Genomic DNA, 20,325 nt, shown 5'->3' on the forward strand with positions numbered 1-20,325 from the left:
GGCTCGCTCTACATTTGCTGTACACGAGTCTGCGCTACGATATATGAAAATTATATAAATTATATATAAATTTCATGACAATTAGCCGCTAGGACGACTCTTAACATTACGTCGAGTTTTATTTAATTTTTAAAATTACGCTGTCCCCAGTGAATTTATTAATATTGTGGAATTCCCGTCTGCTACCAATACATGGGCTTTTACCGGAGGGAAACGGACAGTGCCATGTTTTTCTACTGGGGTAAAACTCAAGTTCGTCAAAGTTTCATTCAGGTAATTAGCCAGAAAGTATGCTCACTCGCAAATTTCAAACAAACGTGTTTTGCTTTGTGCACCCCTTGGACTATACGACCTGGTCAAAGCATATTGTCGCCTATGTTGAGACTCAGCACCGCGGATTTGCTGGTCATCCTGCTTCACAGAGTGGAGCGGCGCTGTATTTTCTTTTTTGTTGTTGTTGTTGCAGAGTTGTGAGTGCTTTTGTTTCACTTCTTGTCACGTGCCATCCCAACTGTGTGCATTTTCGTTGGATCGTTGACTCCACAGAAAAATGATCTCTAATCCAGCACGAGAGTTCGATGCACATTTTTGAAAGTGGCCGATTGCTAGAGTGAGTAGACAGGGATCTCAGGACATTTTTCGTAATTGAGATGCGTGAAGGGGATGGGGGGAGAGACAAGTTCTGATTTTCTGTGCTGGCTTTGCTTCATTGCCCCTTGCTTTTCAGATTAAAAAGTCCTTGAAGTACGTTTTGGGTGTGGTAAATAAGCTCGTAAAATATTGAGGTATGTGGTTGCGAGTCTCTGAGCCAAGTGTCACTTAGTGTATACGTGTGTTCGAGTGTCACGTAAAGCCTCACTTACAGCATCAGAGGCAACACAAGAAACTTTCAGAGTCTAACTTCTTGCCCTCTGATCACGTGACTCGATGGGAAAAGACAGAGGTGCACGTGAGAGGAGAAGATGAAGCTGGGTGCATGGGAGGAGTGGGGAGTTAAAAGTGCATGCATCAACCCTTGGGGAAGCTAAAACTAACATGCACATAACGGATTTGATTTGAATTCAAGCTGTACTAGTCGCGATGTTTTTAAATGCAGAGCATTTCAGTAACTCACGATGTCACCCGCGTTGACGTCCGTCGTAGTCCGCACCGTCGTTGTCCGCTCCCCTCCCCCTACACTATATAAAAAAAATTCCCCGCATTTCCCCGAGGGGAAGAATGTGAAAGTGCGAATGCACGAGTTGAATTTGCGCGGTTCGGTAATGTTCGCGAAAGAGAGATCACACACACACACACACACACACAACTACAAAGAAAGAAAGATGCATTTACTCACAGACACCTATTTGTGTTGTCGTTGTACTTGTTGCTAGAGCGGATCTCAGCTTTGAAATTTCGTGTCAGTACTCCTTTAAGCGGGTGCATTAGCCCTTCTCACGCCCGATTCCTGGCCAATCCCCCACGTGGGTATGTGCCATGTCAGCAGCCAGGCAGCGCGCGCCCATCTCCCCCCGTTGCTAGGGAAGACGAGGAGCGCGCGCACCCGGAGCTGTTGCTATGCGGACTACGGCGGCGGACGATTCAGGCTCGCTTAAGAAGTGCATTCGCACTTAAAAAAAAATACTATCCGGCGCCTGGTTTCGATCCCTCGACCCTGCGGGCGGAACGCAATGTACATGGTGCTCTACCCACTGCGCCACAAAGCCGACACAGAATGGGAGGCTACGAACGCGCCTTATATCCTTGACTCATTCAAACTACGTCAAGAAGCTGCTGATACAACGCATTCACTACCACCAACTCCCCAAACACTAAACGTTAATGCAATACACCCACCCCCTATGCGACGCATTTACTCGAGTCCCCCTCGCGGGGAGATGGGCCAATTTTTTTATCACCCCACATCAGCTTGATTGCTTTGCCAACTTCTAGCTTGACTTGGTGGCGATGTATGCAGGAATGGCCTTCTGAATGGTGATAGTGAAGTCCTGTAATTGCACTACTTTGTGGAAATATCAGACAGTCACAATTCTGCGTGTGATCGTCAGCCTAATATTGTCCCTGTTAACATTTATGAGGAGGGAAAAAAAGCAACACGGTGAAATTTGTCACCCCTTTTTTTGCACTTAATTTTAGTTCTCAACAATTGAAGAAACAGGTGCTCATTAGATATGCAATAACACTGTTGATATGTATATTACCATAGCAAAATTCCAGCGGGAGCAGATATCTGGAGCTGTTTTGTGGAACCCCATGTATTCTGCAGCATTGGCAGGGGGTGTTTCAGGGCCCCTTTAATGGAAGGGAATGAAAAATTAACAACAACAGGCAATTCTTGCCTTATGTGAATAAGGTTTGTCAAAATCATATAAATACAGTTCTCACAGCACAAATGACCGCAGCTTGCCCTTTTTGCATTACATGTGTAAAGTTGGCTTTTTCTTGTGATAAAAATTCTTGCTGGGAAGCAATATCCTTTACAAAGAGCATTCATGTGAGCCAGTGAGTGGTGCAAATTCACGTTAGTCTCACATAAACAGCCGTCGCCTTGCATTGTTCCACTGCACCTAATTTAAGACTTCAAACAAGAAAAAATTGCTCATATCTATTCACTTTGAATGTTACTTTGAGCACGGAGCAACAATATATATAGGAGGGCAAACTCCCACTGCGGCAAGCACAGGCGAGCAACTGGACAGCATCACAATGAAAACCAACGCGGACTACAAAGCTTCATAGCTGCGACAACAAAGGAGACGGTAGGAGAACCTGATAGACAAAATAACTAGCTGCAATTCATTCTGGGGCTACGTAGTGAAATGCCAATCACAACGGTTGCACGGTTTATTTTACAGTGACTGTCACCTTATCGTAGGCCAAGCGCTTGCGACGTTATCTGGCTGCCCTAGCAAGCGGTGTTTCCCCTAATGCTTTGTTCTTACTCCATGACTCTGAGTAAGTGCAACTCCGAGTGAATGCACCACCCTTCACTCTTCTCGCTTTGTTTGCAGGCAACGCGGCCACCGCTCACGACGAGCCTCTCGGTGAACGCGGTGACGGGTGGCAACGCAGCGCCACCTTCCAGCCCTGGTGGGAGCCGCTTCCGCGTTTCCCGAGTCTGCCTCGAGACAGACGGCGAGAACGGGCCCCTTCCGCCCAACGCCGCGCAGCTCCCCAACGCCGACTCCGCGAACCTCGAGCGCTCCAACAGCGCTCCCGCCACCATCCCGTCCCGTTTCACCGTCACGCCCGTCGACGTCTCCAAGCCGGCGACTGACGGCATCACAGACACCGGGCCGGCGGGAGGGGAGTCGCACGAGCGCGAGAACGGCGGCACCTACGGCGAGAACGAGTTTGAGGACGAGGAAGAGGACGAAGAGGAAGACTTTGTGGGGCACGCCGTCTCAAAGCCCGTCAGCATCGTAATGGCCCGTCGGGGAAGCGGCGATGCGGATGGATTTCAGGAGCGGGAGGCAGACGAGAGAGGAGGGCAAGAGGAGGAAGAGGAGGAGGATGAGGAGGCGAAGGACTCGCTTTCAGCGCCGCCCCTGTCGATGCCCGGAAGGACAAGTCCTACGTGGTTCGTGTACCCCTCCGTATCGTCACCGGCGGTTGCGCCGACGAGGAACGGCACGACGACGGGAGCGCCTTCTGAGCGACGCCGCAAGATCAGCTTCCAGCTTCCCGAGGGGACGACGGGCGAAGGGGGCCGCGGCCTCATCAACGGCCGCAGCGACCGCCGCATGAGCACGCCCGCGATGCCCGTGGCGAACGCCGCCGCTGCGCGGAAGAAGCTGTCGACACTAAAGCTCTGCAAGAGGCTCGAGAGCCTGGACTTGCGGAGCACAGTGCCGCTGTCGCCGACGCGGCTGCTGGAAGGCTGGGGTGAGTGCCGCTACCTGATGACGCTGCTTGAGTCGTGGCTCTGACGGTGGTTGGAGGAGGGGGCTGTTTTTGACCGCCTCAAACTCGAAGACTGTCTCCTTCAGTTTGCCATTGGCAGCATACTGGGGCATTTGCTCACCTCTGCGATTTGGGTCACTGTTTCGCTCAGTGTTTATGGCCACAGTGCGGTGGGTGAACGCGTGAGGGAATGTTCAGAGTGGCGGCACTCCCCTCCATGCAGTCTTGGTGCAAAGTACAAAGTCAGTTGAGGGCACATGCCATTCCAGGATGTTCACATTCAGGTCACAACAATGACATCACGATATCAAATGCTATCACTTTACCTACTTTACAGTGCACAATCGAGTTGAAGTCTCGAAGTCCTTTCTGTTGAATTTGAGATGAAGTCGGCAGCAGTGCACCAAACAGCCTGCACTGTACCTATCGGTCTCATCGCTGTGCACTCAAGACACCAAAATGGCCTCAAGTGCTGTTACTCCGAAGTGAAGCTTATTCAATTGCACTAGGTTGCACTGAGTGCGTCGATGCTCCATTCTGCTCTGCACTGTTGCCTGCAACCATACCCTTTTTTTTTTTTTTTTTTTCCAGTGTACAAAGTTTTCAGAGAGTGTACTTGATTTGCTATGGTCACGAATGCACAGTAAGCTGACTCACACCGGTTTGAAATGAAGGCTACCTATGTGAAATGTTCATCTCTCCATGTTAGTTTCGAGCTCAGTTGCTTAAATCAGCGAGACACACTTCCCAAATGATAGGGTGTACAAAAAAGTGCTGTGTGCAGGGGTAAGATGCTGTATATGGTAACGAGTCCAGCTCGTTTTTAATTATATGCTATTGATGCTAGCATGTAGCAACTTCTTGCTGTTTTGGGCAGTACGAATTCTTTTTCGTTTTCTGGCTTTGAGATGGTACTAGCTGTTTTAATCAAGGAAAGAAAGTTTGGCATTCTTATCCGAGTTGCACTGTGAACTTGCACTTGATCAACAATGGCCTCGCATATTGTTCAAACCACCCGCTACCTGCATGATTTGAATCTCAGGTTATGAAGCAAAAAAACAAGAACAAAGGATCTCATTCGTCCACTGCGTCAAAACAAGTGTGCCTGGCACTCTCACTCCTTGGGAAGTTTCGATCTGTTCTTGAGGCTTCCTCATATCGGAACTTCGTTTTTTTTTATCAGAGTGCAACTAAAAGTTTTCGCAGTCACTTGTGTAGGGCTTTTTCTTACTAAATTCGCACAGTTAACTGCTTTTCGCTCTGAAAACTGTGAGGGAAGGCCAAGCTCCAATAATGGCAAAGAAAGTACAAGCAGTTTTTATGCAGAAGAGAGAATCACTTTTGCAGTATCTCACATGTCAACATCCACCTTACTCTCGCTGTCCCTTTTCGCGCTCGCCTGCTGGAGTCACTGGCACATTGACATGTCTCATTATGTCTTTTACATTGACACTCATGTTTTAGGGACAAAGCCCCTTAGGGGCTGGGGCTGTTGGCATTTCCTGTCGTCGTCATTCTAATCGTCGTTCGGCTCATGTAGTCACGGTTCTAAAACACCGGGACACCCCTTTACACCTCGCGCTAGAGAGCTTCGTGCTTCAAAGACGAGAGTTTTACGGCAAAGCTGCAGTGTATACGTCTACCCCCCAAAGGTTTCATCTCTGTTGGCAAAAACGCCAAGGCGCCAAGAGTACACTTATACACTGCATGCTTTGCCCCTCTCCAGATGGCCCGGGAATTTTTTGTGCACTTATTAACGTAAAGGCCGGAACTGGGGGATTGCTAAACCCCCAACTATGCCAACATACTTACATCTGCAATACGTATGCAAATATTTCCTTGCGAACACCTTGACTGTTATTGCCAGAATTCAGATGATAGCCATGTGTGTATGGGGGGGGTGAAGAGATAATTGGCTTGTCAGTGCAGAACAGCTAGCTTTACTTGGTACTTATTAATGGGTTCTTTGTAACAGATAAGTCCATGAGTTAGTTGTAATGGTAAATGTGTTTTGTATTTTATGAGTTTTGCTCTGATCTGGCCCCTTTATTATGGTCTGGTGGAGTGTACTGGTTTTCACACGCATAGTTAACTTCAAGAAGGCTTGACTTGAAGGAAGCCACTGCATGGTGGTAAGGTCATCAGGTGAAGAAGAGTATTTATACATTTAATGTTTGTTTGCGTTCAGGGCGCAGCCGGAAATTAAAAAAAAATGTCAAAACTCACCAATTAATGTTATACAGTGGCCCAACAAACCTTCGTACTGTCAGTAACACCTCTCAGGTGAGCAGACAGCCTCTGCACTTCATCATCGTGGTTATATCGACAAAAGACTTTCATCTGTTGTCGAGGGCTGCGATTAAATAGGAGCTTGCTCACTGTAGTGAAATGAAGCGTGCTGGCTACTTTGTGAAGAAAGTTCATGTGGAGGCTTTCTCCTTAACTTGAAGGCGTTGCTTTGTGTCAGTCTGCAGTGTGTGCTACTATCGCATCGTGTGTCCTCCTGTCTTTGTTTGCGTTAGTGCGTGGTGTTGAGGTATCCAGGCGTATATTAGTGATGCTGGTCAGGTAGTATATGGAAAGGACACGGTCAACCAAAAAACTTCTAGGAGTAGAATGTTACTGCCCTCAGTTGACCTTCTTTAGCTATCTTTAGAATGACTTTGTCCGTTGCTATGGACACTATGAAAACTGTAATGAAATGCTTGTAATCACTCACTAGCGTAGTATAATACATATTATGTCGACAAGAAATGGCACCCAGCGTTCGCATCGTTAACTTGGTAACCAACAATACTTGCTTTGTGCCCACCAGAGAATGTCAACTGTTACAATTAAGAATGACAGACACCGACGAAATAAACTTATAAAACTTGAAAAAAATTTAAAAATGGATGCTTTTGTGTTTAGATGCTTTAGAAAAGTTTCATTTGATCGGTGTCTGTCATTCTTTTTTGTAATGTTCGCTTCCGACAAGATTAACTTTCGTCGAACCCTCTGCTTGTCGGTATGCACACAGCTCCATGTCCTGCACAGTGCGTTTTTGTCCTCTGAACTGTGTTTGGTGCGTGCTTGCTTGCTGTTGCCGTGCATCGTCCCCTAAATGTCCTGTCCTCGTCCCGTTGCAGCTTTTCCAGAGCCTTCCGTGGACTTTAAGTACCCGCCGGAATGAATGCCTCCTCCGCGACCTTTCGAGGGAGAGTGAGGTCGGACAGAGGCCACGGGATGACCCTGACGGACGCTGGATATTTTTGCGGCAGATGGCGGCGTCCGTCTGCGACCCCGTTGGTCTAAGGTTCCTAAGGACTCTGGGAGAGGCGTTTTTAACTTCCCTTTTAAGTTATTGCGTGTTTTATTTGGTTGACCGCTCTTGTTTGTTTGTTTGTTTGTTTGTTTGTTTTTATTGGCTTGCTGTGAAGCGTGCACCAATGTGTAGCTTGTGTGCTTCCATGCCTCCTCAGGTGCTTCGGCATGCATTGTCATTTTGTACGGCAGGCGAAAATGTTTTTCTTTTTCTCGTATCGCATTCACACGTTGCCAAGCAACTGAACTCTCAATGAATATTTGTCATGCGGGATTCCTTTCGATATCGTTTTAAGGTTAACACGCGTCCTTATGTAATGCACGCTTTGGAAAGCAGCTGTTGGCAACCCATATTCATTCGGTTTTTTGAGTCGTTCGAGCGAGAAATTGTGGTTTTTTGTCAGGGCAATGAGTGTGTTCTGTGCTCTCGTCATTGTCATTGTGCAGAATGCGTTGCTGAAATGTTGGATTCGCTTAGCTCGAAAAAGTTTGTTGGGAACGTCAACAAAGAGAATGTTGCTAACGTGCATGTGGGTCGTCAGTGTTGGCCATTTTCTGAGTCAATTGTCATTGGGGGGGGGGGCAAAACGAGATGACGAGCGAGATGTCAGAAGACACGATGAACAAGTGGGAGAACTGTGATTCACTTCTCTTGTTTCTTGTAGTTGTTACCAGGTTGACATTTCGAACAATCAGTTTTTCGCTGAGCATCAGGAAAATTAAAACCCGTGTAAGGCGCAAGAAAGAAAACGGGCGCTCACCTTTAACAAAAACATTTATGTATTCATTTTTCCATCAATTCTCTATGCCTTCATCATTGCCTCTCCAACCTGTAACAATTTTTCTTTGTTTTTTTGTTTTAAAACCCCCAACTTCACAATTTTCGAGACTTTCAAGAGCAGGCACACAAATTTTGAGCTTTATTTTTAATAATTCATCAAATCTACATGCTGTACCAAATGAAAAATGTGTTAGGTAAGCATGTGTCTGTCCCACCAGATTTTCCATCTCAAAAATCATGCAGACCTCATTTCTTGTCATCACATTCTCTCATAAGTACTGTACATGGCATCCCGAATCACACTGCACGTCAAACTGTGTTGCTTTTCTCAGCGCAGTGAAGCTGACCTTCGTTTTTTATTTTCCTGCTATGCCTTCACGATGTGTAAAAAAAAACACGGAGACCGCATTAAGAGCAAAAGCTGAACCCCTCTACATCTTTTTTTACCATCGTAGGTGCCTCCGAGATGAAGGGTGCTGCATTTTTCATGTACATTGCACGATGCCATTGTTGTTTTGTTGTTGCTGTGAATAGCTATAGCCCGTTTCTTTTTGTCAACTTCTCGCTGCAGCAGCGCGCCTAACAGCAAACTTGTGGGCAACATTACTGCGCGTTATAACTTCGTATTCGAATGTGCCGATTGTCATGCTGGTCGTCACAGATCGGCTTGGAATAAGTCTCCGTGACATGTGAATTAAAGAAAGGTTCCTAACGGGCTTGTCATGGCTGGTCACATATCAGATATGCTCAGATGTTCTCTAAGTTCCCTTGCTCTTCACAGCCAGCAATAACGTAGGCTTGAAAGTTTGGTCTGAGAAAAGCACGCCAGATACAGTTGATTGTCACTCTGAAGCCTTGATGCCAGTCAAAAAATGACGACGAATGAAGATAAAGGGGGGCGCAGGCACGGACAGAGGCAAGGTCCTCCTGTCTGTGTTTCTTTGTCATTGCGGAGGTTTGTTATATCCCGTTGAAGTGTTAATGCATTTCCCAAACCACTGACACTGTTGTTTCTTCACAGCCTTGTGGAATGCGTTCTGCTTTGTCAGTTGTGAAGCTTTCCACTTTGCCGAATAACCCTTGTTGTGGCAAAGCATGCATAGCAGTGAAAAAAAGGCTCCTCGAGAGTGAAAAAAACCTGCGCATTTTTCGCTGGGTGTTGCTTTTCAGTTGCAACAGTTGAGACCGTTCTGTGAGACACTCGCTAATCGTGGCTGCGTTTTTACTGGCGGTTTCGCCGGGTTCGTTTTACTGAACCGGATGACAAAGCTGGTGTTAGTTACGCAGCTTTTGTGAAGTTACTTGGCTGGCCAAGTTCGTAACTGTGAGATAGAGCCATGAGTCAAAAGTCGTCGATGGTGCAAGTATACCAACACCTTCACTAAGCGTCTGTTGCAGCTTTGAAGTTGTAAACCAAGCACTGTTATCTGTTGGGTCACTCACACAATGTTCATCAAGAGCAGTCTAACATCACAGAAGAATGGTGCTGTCTGTATGTGAAGCAGTGTTTGTCAAACCTGTTAGCCTCCACAGTCCCTATAGGTGGTGTTCTAAAACAGTTTCAAACCACATGTTGTCATCCCCATCACCTGTCAGCCCCTCTCGCTGAAGAGTTATCGACCACTGTTAACCTTACAAATGTAAAAAATCTTCAGCCTGATTAGGCCTTGCAGAGTGTTTCTTCTCCGATTTGTGTCCTACTTCGACATCTCTGTCTGTTAGCGCAAGTTATCCCTTATGCCTTTTCCAGAAACTGTTTCACAGGAGAAGGTTTTCAGTCAGAATATGATTGTATATATGCAGCTGATAACTGACCCCATCAAAGGCATGTGTCAGCTAGAGTGAAGCACATGGCTACGTAGAGTGGGCCTGAAGCTTCGCTGAGTTTCCGTTTACCCGCATACGTCTTTCCGACAAAGAATATACATTTCGTTAAGGTCAGAGCTCAAAGGGGGTGCAAGAATTAGGAAATGAGACAGAAATGCGTGCAGGACTGGGCCGACAGTGTTGCTGAAGAAAATGAGATGGGCTTGAGACTCTATAAGGGCTCGCACCTTTCGTTGCTTGCAGTGCTTCGCTCCGAGCGACCCGTTACAAAAAACTGTTATCTTTCGCAGCTCGTTTGGGAGGCATTCGTGTGACAGGAACTCACAGGTCCACAGGAAATGCCCGAGAAATGTGCGGAAGTGTTGATATCGAGGACCTCTCGCGCGAGTCACGCGCCACCACTCGTAAGGCAGGCTCAACAACCTATTGTGCCGCGCACGCTTGCTGAAGGCGGCAGTTATGTGTTGCTACCCTGTTTGAGAGCTTACCTGCTCTCGCAACTTTTCAATTCCTCCGTTCCAGCTGAATACGCTGCTGGCGGTAGTTACGCCCACTTTTCCCTGACATGTACTCACTGAGGACGGCCCAATTTCCAGCCGACTTTCCAGACCCCCACCACTTCGGGGGGATGTGAACTGCAGAACAAATACCCAGAAAGTCAGAGGAACAAGTTTGAGATCTGGGAGGGAACCTCGCTGTCGTTTTGGGTTCTCGTCCCGATAAAAAAATCGGTTTTGCGACGGCATGTTGTTTTATCCAGCTTGTTCGCTGTAGCGGCTGGGAAAAACAGGTGTAGTTGCGTTGTTGTAACCTCTCTGTAAATAGCCGCGCCTTGCCCCTCTACCATTGCAGTGGGGCTCTTTTTTCTTTTCAATGTCTCATAGTCCACGGACAACGTGTTTAGGGCTTGTGATAATAATAGTGTGTACGCCTTGTGATAGATGTAGCTCTGCGCATGTAGGATTCTTTGGGTGTCTCCGAAGCACGCCGCTTTGAAGAATATCTAGGAGCTTCCTGTGTCCGCTGTTGCCATATTAGCCCTGATCTCGTGTACGTCATCCATTTTTTTTTATACATTTTCCACATCGGTGTACTTCCATCTTCATTTAGTACTTTCGAGTGAGCGATAATGAAGTTGATCGTGTGGACGGTGCGGCTGGAATTGACTTTGCGACTACGGTCATGGTCGCGCTTCCAGAATGCTGGAAATAATTCTTGATAGAAACCCGCAAGGGCTTGGAATCAAAAGAGTGTAGCGTCCTTGTAAGCCTGCGTATGTGTTTCAAATGTGTAGTTAGTTTACTATTGTATGGCTGAGTTAGAATTTCGTTCCAGTTTGTTCCGTTTTGAGATGAACGTCTTAGCTAATCACTGGCTCCTCTTTTTTTTTTTTTGAAGACTACAATTCATCAGTCAGCCACGCACCGCATACAAGTCAGACCCGAAATCGTCTCAGTGTCAAATACTGCGAGTTGTCGGCGAGCTCCCGTTTTATTACGTCAAAGTCTCCGTAACTTGTCCAGTGTTGTTAAAAGCAGCTACGTACACTTTTCTTGTTTCTAGTGGAAACAAATTCAACAAACCCTGAGCCGAGTTTCAAAAGCACGAACAATTGCAGTGCTCTTATTTTTTTATTTTTTTCATTTCTCTCTCACTTTGCGTTTGTAAAACCTTTGTTGTCTGATGTAAGATCTCGTCACTTTTACGTCTGCATCACTCCCTTGTTTTTTTCCTCCTCGAAAATTCTCAACAGCGCATTTTCGGCCATCCAGCACAGGTCAGTTTCTTTCAACAGTGCAGGTTTCAGCTGTGCAGAGCACAGAGAAAATGTACATAGGCTTGGACATCTGTGGCGAGAGATTGGAAAGGAGAGAGAGAGAGAGAGAGATTGAAAGTCTACTATTTTTACGTGACAAGTAGCAGCCCAGCGCCATGTACAATGAGCACTGTATCGCTTCCACGTAGCTGTGTCTCCACCAAACCCAGTGCGGGAGAAACTTGGGGGAAGAAGAGCCTTTATTTTGTATAGTTGAAACTATAGGAGATCGTCCTCTCCCTCGGCCATTCGGACGGAGCGTGTATTTGTGTAGGTGTTGTTGTTGAACATTACATCAGTGTTTATTAAAGGCTGTTACTGTTGCATTGAACATCTATGAATGTATATAACTGTTCAATAAATCCAACTGTCGTGTTACGGTGAAAGATGGGCGTACTGTCTTTTTGCTGCATGCGTGTTGTTTGACTGTCGTTTGGTGCTTGCAAGACGCAGTGCGGGTGAGATTGAGCAGTTGCACGTAATTTTCTGTTCTTTGTCGTTAAAAGAAGCTCGTGCGTTAAAGAAATGTCATTAAAGAGCTCGTGCAGTGTTCTTATTTTAGCAGCAAGTCAGCGCTGCCAAGACACTGAGGGAAGGCAGTGTGCAGTATTGCTCATGTACAGCCACAATCAAAAGTTTACGGACCAGGGAAATGGCAATTTTAGGTTTTTTCTCTTCCTGTAGCAGCCTGACAAACTAATGAATGCATGCGAGATGTCGTATAATTACTGAAATAATGGAAACTACTGCACATAGTACTCCGGGCTGCTGTGTGGCAGAGAACTAACTCAAAATTGCTGCTTTTGTGGTCCGTAAACTTTTGCTCTTGGATGTACGTCGAGAAGCACAAGTGTGCATATATTTGACCATATATTTGACATTTTTAAAAATCTTGGCAGAGTACGCATGCCTCGGGGTGCATATCGTCTGCTGCCGGAGGAGACAGAAGAATTGCCTTCAATCATCCACACATAGGCTGCTCAGGTAAGATTACTTTACCAGCGAGTGGTTAATTAGCTCAATAAGTGGCTTTTCGCTTCATTGAGACACCCAACACGCGCAGCGACAAGTTCAAGCTCGACATGTCGAAAACCTCTGAAAGTTGAGGGCTGGGACCTTGTTCATGTTTAACTGGGGTTCCGTGTAATACGCGCTGACATCAGCTGCACGCGAACTTTATTTTATTTTCTTCCAGAATCGGGCAAGTGCTGCATTTTACATGATTTATGGCTGCTATCCGTGGTTGCTCAAAAACAGCTGCGTTAGCCATCTTTGCAGGAGATCAGCAGGAAGGTTGCATGGGATGCTTTATCCAGAAGTGACCTTTTACTAAGCATCTTATGTGAAATGGCGGAATCTTGGTAGTATATACCTGTATCAAATGAGTTGCAACGTATTATTATAAAACAGTTTGAAATTGTAAAGAGAGCAAATTTTATTTCCCGACAACAGTAGTTGTATACAGTCATGTAAAAATGAAATGGCAATGCTAAATACTGACCGGAACACACAAATAGTGCAATTTCTTTCCATACAAGTCAAATTGCCGCATACAGTTAAAGCCCTTCATAAGAGACACCTACCGAGGAGCAGCTTCTGTCTCTTATATAAGATGTGTCTGATGATCAGGGAACCATGTTTTCACTAACTGATCAACCCCTATAGTTCAGTGTGGGCATCATACGACTAAAATAAGCTCAAAAAAACGCTACAGCATGTTGCAAAAGATTCATTGTAATTTAAGTTTGGCCTTCATGATTTATGAAATACATAATTCTGAATCTGTTTAATTGCTTCATGACTCTATTTACACTGTTTTACAACATATTCTACAAAATTTCTCTCCCTTCAGTGTTAGCAGAAGATGAATCGTAGATGTTGAGTTCACAAGCCTGATGAATAGCCAGAGCCTGCGTGCGCAAACGCACTCCAATGCATGGCAGTAAGCTTTAGCCACTTCTGTAAGTTGCATTTCCATTGGCAGGGCTTCTCGTCGTCGTCTCGTACCTGACTGCAACACAAAGTTATAAATAGCGACTGTGGGCATCTGTCGCCTTCCTTTGTTTCCACAACGGAAGAAACTGCAGGTAATGACTGGCGGCACTGCATCTGAAGTTAAAATGTCTGTTACAAGCGAGATGGTTGACCAAAATTCAAGGATAACTTGTCCTTTATAGCCAACCATCTTTTACATCCGATGTCTTTTATAAAAGAGGTCAATTTAATGGGAAACATCGGCAGCCAACCATGTGGGTAAATAGTGTCTCTTATACGCAATTGTCTCTTATAACGAGGTTCAACTGTAGCTTCAAAACAGTAACCACGTTCAACTATGAAACGGAGGTTACAGACTAAGCAAAAAACACATTCTGTCGTTTCGGCACCCCTACGCGTAACTTGTTCACAATGAGCATGTGACGTGGAAAACGATACTATATATATTAGGGTTGTTCATTTTGGGGTTCTATATTTTTTTAAAATGGGCGGTAAAAATCGGGTGCTATTTTTTAAACTGATAGCCGGGGAGAAATTGGGTTTTTTCTGTAAAACTATTCCAAAATTCATTTTTTTGCGTGTCAAATCTACAAATAATAGCCTTCATCAATTATTTTTCAAGGTATCACAAGCTGGTAATCGGGGGGACATGAGGGTTTTCTAGCAAATGCTCTCGATAGTTTGGAATTTGTCTTGAAATGGATCAGTAATGATGACAGTAAAGAGCATTGATAACTTCCAAGAAATGAAACATTTTGTTCACGAAAAGCTGGTCATTGATTTTTCGCTCCTCCTAGTTTACATATACTATTATCATCTTCATGCACAACGTGCCGGTCTCCATTGAGACTTGTCCCACGGTTAAACGTATCGTTAAACATATCTCATTTGGGAGAAAGTTCTCAACATCACAGCTTCCACTAGCTAGGCCCAACAATATTAGTGCAGCATTTGCCAGTCTGCAGTAGCGAGCGGTAGTTCAGAAGCTGTGTTTGTGGAGCTTGCTTCCAGCAAGTACCGGTTGAGAACGGCGACCGTCAGTGCACGATTGTGCAGATCGCTATTCTGAAAAAGTCTATTCGGGGAGAAATCTGGTAAACACTGGCACCCAGCTTGGCTTGCCATGTGAAGTATCGTGGGGTTCTTCGGGGCGACCTAGCCAGTACTCCGGCGTAGGCCACCACGCTAGCTCCCGGCGTGTAAACTACGCGGGCTCCCGAGCCCACGGCAGGCAATACGAGAACACGGTAGACAGTAGTGCCGAAGCACAGCCGTTTATTTGGGGGCTCCAAAAGCAGCGAGCACAAGGCTCGACGGCATTCGCGAAATCACGCCGTCCGGGTCGTGATCGCGAACGGGAGGCAGGCACTCAATGTCACTGAGTGGACACCACGAAGAACTTCGGGTTCAATGCTATCATCTGCTGCTCTAATCTGCGCAAACTCCTCTTCGTACGACACCTGGCAGGGAGTCTGGCCTGATGTCCTGTTGCTGGTGTCTTGATTTTTCTTCCTTTTAGCTATTGTTTTGAAGCGTGACTCGCATTGTGTTGCAGTTCGGTAGATTCCGATTGACTGGAGTATTTCCTTGGAAATGTGCTCGTACATAAGCAGCTTGCTACGAAATTTTCTCATAGGGCCGACCTTGTTTGAGTATCGAGCATATAGCATCAATAAAAGCCTTGTTTCTCCTTCTTCCCATGGTCCTGTTTTCATCAGAAAAAAAATAAATGCTTGGTTATAGCACAAGTGACATTCTGCAAATTCACAGATTTTGTGTACTACCAAGAAGAACTAGCGTTTCGAATGGCCCCGCAATTTTTTTTGTGATCACTGCAGCATAATAGTAAGCAAAGGAAAAGTGTACATGCAAGACTGCAGTTAACTTTGAAGTAAAGGTCAAACTAATGCAAGGAAAAATACAGGTGAAATTTCTACAAATTTTCAGATTTTGTGCAATAGCAAGGAAAACCAGTGTTTTGAATGGCCAAGAAATGATAGTTTTGTTGTCACTGCAGTAAGAAAAAGCAGTAAACGCTGAAGTCAAGGCCCGCCTGTTTGCAAACAGTCTAGCACAGTGACAACAGGAAAAAAAAAAAAAAAACGTTGCAGCGAGGCTCGTGCTTACCAGAGCAGGGAGTACCCAAGCTGTCTGCAGTGCCTGTGGCCACACACGAGACGGGGCTTGGTTCTCTATGCTTGGTTCGTCACCTAAGGCAAACAGTGAATTTCAGTGACGCATTTACAGATATCACGAGGGGTTATCATACATATGCAAAAGCGTATTTGCTGCACAGGACGCGTTCAGCGATCCGTATGAAGGCAACTGAAAGGGTGGTTTGATCAATCGCGCATATGACGAAGTTGAATTCTAACTGGAGCTATTTATTTCCCCGATTAAACGATGCAGCAGCTTCAATGCGTACGCACATACGAAAACGCCGGGATTCAGAATATGGAATGGATGAACCGCTCTAGCAAGCTAAAGGAATGCTAAATACCATGCGGAGCAGCAGATGACAACGTGGCGGCTGCTTGGTGTACAGCAAATGCACGCTGATTTTGAGCTAACATTGTTGGCCACTACTAATATAACAAAGTCTCGATTAGATGTTTGCAAAACATGCCTGGGGGTGAAAACGACGTTGCCAATACAGGGGTTAACTCAACAACTCCTTGAGCAACACGCGCGAAGGGGCTGCTTTACAGTTCGAGCGGTTCGCAAAGAGTAAGTTCTTTCGCAAGTTTCTTTCGTTAACTTACCATCGTACATGGTCAAAAAGACGGACTGTGCTAGGCTCAGTGGGATGTCGCTGCGTTGAGACATGTGCGAGACGGGCGGCGCCATTCGTCGATGCAGCGCAGGAATGTTTACAAACACCGGCGGCTTCTCGCGCTGGCTGCACGGTGGCGCTACCCGTGCAGCCAGCGCGGGATTTGCAGCCGCCGTGCTGCACCGTGCATTTTCCTTGTGGCGCTTGAAAATGGTCGCCGATGCATTCGGTTGGTACGCTGCCTCTCGCGCTCTGATTGCGAGCCGCCTCTGCATCTGGCGACTCCGAGCCAGAGGACCAGAGCGGCCAACCGAAAACGCCATAAGTTCCCACCTGAGATACAGGGTATCCGCCAGCGCCGCGCTGTTCCGCCGAGTCCTGCGCGAACGTGGAACATATGTGCACGCGGAAGCTGGAGAGCCTCGCCGGAGGCCCAGTTTGCGTCCTGGTGCTGTGTAATGAAAGAAGGCGAAGAAAATTTTGGCATCGAAGAATGTCGCGGGAGTCATCGATTGGCGCGGCCTGTAGGGTGAGCGGAGGCGTAGAAGGAACGACTGCTCGAGGGGGGCTGCGTGGGTGTCACTGCAGCACGGGGAGGGGTGTATCGACAGTAGGGCTAACGAATCCCGTTAATCACAGCCATGGGCCACTTTTAGGGTGGCGCTTGAAGGGACACAAGTGATTACTCTGGCCTTCAGACAGAGTAAGTCGGCCCAGCGCTTCGTCCGCCGGTCGCCGACGGGTCGTCGCAATTCGTTCGCTCAGTTGAAACGAAGCCAGGACACGTTTGTGAATGGAAGAATGTGCCTTTCTTTACTTCGTTAGTTTGTACACTGTATCTAGCTCCAAGTCAAGGTCGCTTCACACAAGCGCTGCACAAGCGCACATGCGATGCTTCGCTATACGCCTCGAGCGCGGCCTGTAGGGGCGCCACTGAAATCCCCCTAGCGGCCCGTTTCGAAAGCAGGCGCGGGAGTCCCTGGCCCGCTCCCCCCTGTCGCCGTTGCTTTTGGGGCTCGTTCAAGACAGCGATTTACCGTTTGTCCGCGTTCGAAATACCGAATAACGTGGAGCAGGCACTCTGTTTGCAAGCGTGGTGTGTTCACGGGAGTATAAACGTTTATGACGCGATCTTAGTGAGATCTATATGAGCGCCGGGCGTGTGTCACAGGCCGGCGTCCCAAAGCCAGCATTTGCATGCAGCTGATTGCAATTCCGCTGCCCTGAAATTTAGTGGCAGTGTCTCCGTAAGCAGTGTTTCCTCCGATGGTCATGTTGCGGCCATACACACTATGATGTAAATCGACTTTGTGCACTATAAAATCCAGCGGAGCACTCATACCTGACAGCACGCAAGTTACGCCTGCCAATATCACAGTATCACATATCAGATATTGGTCAGTACCCTGAACAAGCCAATGCGGCATAAATTTCGCAAACATTGTACCAAAGAAGTACGATGGATAATGCAAAATTACACTCCGGAGTCAGCACACGGCGACAAATTTAATGCTAGGTCGTCTTGTCCCGAGGTGAGCGCTCGCTATAAGATTCATCTCTTACATTTATCCTCCACGAGAAGCGCGAAGATGGGCTTATAGAGTAATCCGCGTCCGCGACCAAACCCTTCTTCGAAACATCGTCGTATGACACAGGGAGACTGCAGAATCTAGCATAAACCGAAATCAGATACCCTTATCAGATGCGACACTCTTCCAACGAGCCCGTGTGTACGAGATTTCGGCGCACGTTAAGGATCTCCAGGTGGTCAAAATTAATCCGGAGCCCTCCACTACGGCGTGCCTCATCGTCTCCGTTGCGTCGGCGCGTTAAAACCTGCAATCAATCAATCAATAAATCAATCAATCAACTCTTCCAACGGCACCTCGTATTTCTTGTGAACTGCTTACCCTGTATTCTTCAAAAAAATGCGTCCGCCGAATGATCAGCCGTTCGTTGAAGGCAAAAAACAAACGAAAAGTGAACACGCAGCTTGTGTGTGTGATTAATAAAACGTTCATTTGTTGATTTTGCTCCGCATTTGTAAACAACGACAGTTTAGCGTCCTCCTCCTCCCCCCCCCCCCCCCCCCCCCGCCCCATGTCTAGCGAAATATCAGTGCATTTCGCATCTAGTTGGTCTGGTGAATACTACCTCGCTCAAAAAAACGTCTTTAGCATTTCAGAAGCTGGACTCGGTTTTTTTTTTATTCCCGTACGACTATTCTATTTATTCCTGACTTGCAGACCATTCATTTTCCCGTGGTTTCATTAACATATATCTTGGTTCATGCATAAGGCATGAGTGGGCACATATCTGACAATGCACAGCCTTTGAGTGTACTTAACATTTTCGCGTGGTTTATATTCCCATAAAAGGCACGAGTTTTTGTACGCTATTGGGTTATCACATCCCCGAAACATATTTTTCTACGACGTACATATTCGAAGCAAAGCCGCATGTGTTGTCTGCGCTGCAAAACGAACCAACCTAGCTCTTACAGTGCCAATATCAAGTCTAAACGAGGTGACAATAAATAGAATTCACTTGTGCTGACGTGTTCGAAGGTGACAGCGGTGATATGCTGCTGCCGTCGTCGACGCCCGCAAGAGCGGCCAAGAAGCGCGCAGAACCGCCTCCCCGGGTAGCTCTTACTGGCGTTCGAGCGCTCTACCAAGACGCAGCTGTTTTTTTTAAGCGCCCTAAACGTGCAGTTAGCTTACAGACGTCACCTTAACAAGTTGTTTAGTGCGCGGAAAGGCAAAGAGAAGCGAAAGAGAACCAAAACACTGCATGACCGCCTATCAGTCGCGCAGCGCTAATCCCACAAACGCCGCGGAGAAGCGGCGGCAGGCGGCGCAGCGATCGCGAATCTCGAGGCGTATCTGCCACTGGTACGCCAGTAGGAAAATATAAGGCCTCTTGAAGGCGGGAGAAGAGTCAGCGAAGTCAGTATAGGTACTAAGGAAATAAAATCAACTGATACTTTTACCGTACAGCGTAAAACTAGGGTGCGGGAAGCACTTTCTTGCGCTGGGCGAAAAAGCACAGCGGCCAGCAGCACAGGTGCGAATCCCCGGTGCGAATCCCCAGTGCGAATCCCCGGGGGTACGTTCTCTTTTTTTTATAAGTTGCTTTTTCGTTTCCAGGCGATGTTTTCTATACTGAGTTCACCTTTTGGGGGGGCCGTATCGTTCACTGCTCCACGAACTAGTTCACAGAACGCGCGCAGGCTGACACTGGCGCCCTAGCGAGTTCTCGTTGGCGTGCTGTTGCCATAAGCACCGACTGCTTGCGGGCAGTGGGCACAGGCCAGAATCCACAGACCCTTGGCCTGGTGCGAGCACGCTTTTTGCGATACAGGCATGAGTGAGGCAAGCTCAAATATGGGGAAAAGCGCATGGCACTTGAGCGTCTGCGGGGACGCGTATGGCGTTCATCCACTGCGTAGGTCTCGGCTAGTGATTGCTACGATTCCAAGCCGTCCTGGGAGGCTTATCTTATGCATTTTACAGCCGACAACATGGCAGAAGCGCGGGACGACGATTACTGAGGTATTGAGAATGCCCATCCAACGATGCCGTCGGATGTCAAGCACGTTGTTTTACAGAACCGAAACCGAAACTTGTTTGCTTGCTAACCTTGGGCATCGTCCAATCACGGTGCGTCTCCTCCCGTCGTCGCAGCATTTAGTTGGTGCGGCCGCCGCAAACCGCGCATGGTAGTTTTTCTTCTTTGCGCTTTGTAAAATAATTACCGACTTGTCAACCGGATAAACGATGAAAAGTGTGCTAATTTGAGCCAGTCTACGCAGTGCAAGCAAAAAACGGGAGCTTGACAAATTCACTGACAGTAAAGGGGTGAGGAGTGGGAGGGGGGGGGCATCACGGACAGCGAAACTCTGCTGATGTGTCCTTGGAGGCTTTC

At 47.0% G+C, this 20,325-nt stretch overlaps 2 protein-coding genes across 3 annotated transcripts in view; one reads left to right on the forward strand and one right to left on the reverse strand.

Moving 5' to 3' along the window:
• LOC144149635 (uncharacterized) overlaps positions 1–11,341 on the forward strand; it is a 377,896-nt gene extending 366,555 nt beyond the window's left edge. Inside the window, exons 12-13 of the mRNA XM_077681287.1 lie at positions 3,012–3,885; positions 7,032–11,341. Of these exons, the coding sequence (XP_077537413.1) occupies positions 3,012–3,885; positions 7,032–7,075 (918 nt within the window). The 3' untranslated portion in view covers positions 7,076–11,341. The remainder of the gene's footprint in view (positions 1–3,011; positions 3,886–7,031) is intronic.
• A 2,441-nt stretch (positions 11,342–13,782) lies between these two features.
• On the reverse strand, positions 13,783–16,696 carry LOC144150090 (uncharacterized). 2 transcript variants are annotated; one of them, XR_013318428.1, is made up of 3 exons: positions 16,384–16,616; positions 15,753–15,817; positions 13,783–15,330 (listed from the first exon to the last, which is right to left on the reverse strand). XR_013318428.1 is itself a non-coding variant. In XM_077681903.1 (3 exons), exons 1-3 carry the CDS (start codon positions 16,671–16,673, stop codon positions 15,295–15,297), a joined length of 405 nt encoding a protein of 134 aa, XP_077538029.1. In that variant the 5' UTR covers positions 16,674–16,696; the 3' UTR covers positions 13,783–15,294. The 2 variants fall into 2 exon arrangements, 1 of the variants encoding a protein (XP_077538029.1); XM_077681903.1 differs by having other exon boundaries at positions 15,753–15,835; positions 16,388–16,696.
• Between the last annotated feature and the right edge of the window lie 3,629 nt (positions 16,697–20,325).

Source organism: Haemaphysalis longicornis, unplaced genomic scaffold, assembly GCF_048455015.1.
Source record: "Haemaphysalis longicornis isolate Haplotype H1 unplaced genomic scaffold, Haemaphysalis longicornis Haplotype H1 scaffold_8, whole genome shotgun sequence".
NCBI lineage: Eukaryota > Metazoa > Arthropoda > Arachnida > Ixodida > Ixodidae > Haemaphysalis > Haemaphysalis longicornis.

Bases quoted from the DNA above. Each gene is read 5' to 3' on its own strand.
- LOC144150090 (XM_077681903.1), bottom strand. From the start codon at position 16,673: ATGCAGAGGCGGCTCGCAATCAGAGCGCGAGAGGCAGCGTACCAACCG. The intron at 15,836-16,387 runs GTAAGTTAACGA...TGTTTGCCTTAG, and splicing joins CTTTTTGACCATGTACGATG to GTGACGAACCAAGCATAGAG. The intron at 15,331-15,752 runs GTAAGCACGAGC...TGATGAAAACAG, and splicing joins CTTGGGTACTCCCTGCTCTG to GACCATGGGAAGAAGGAGAA.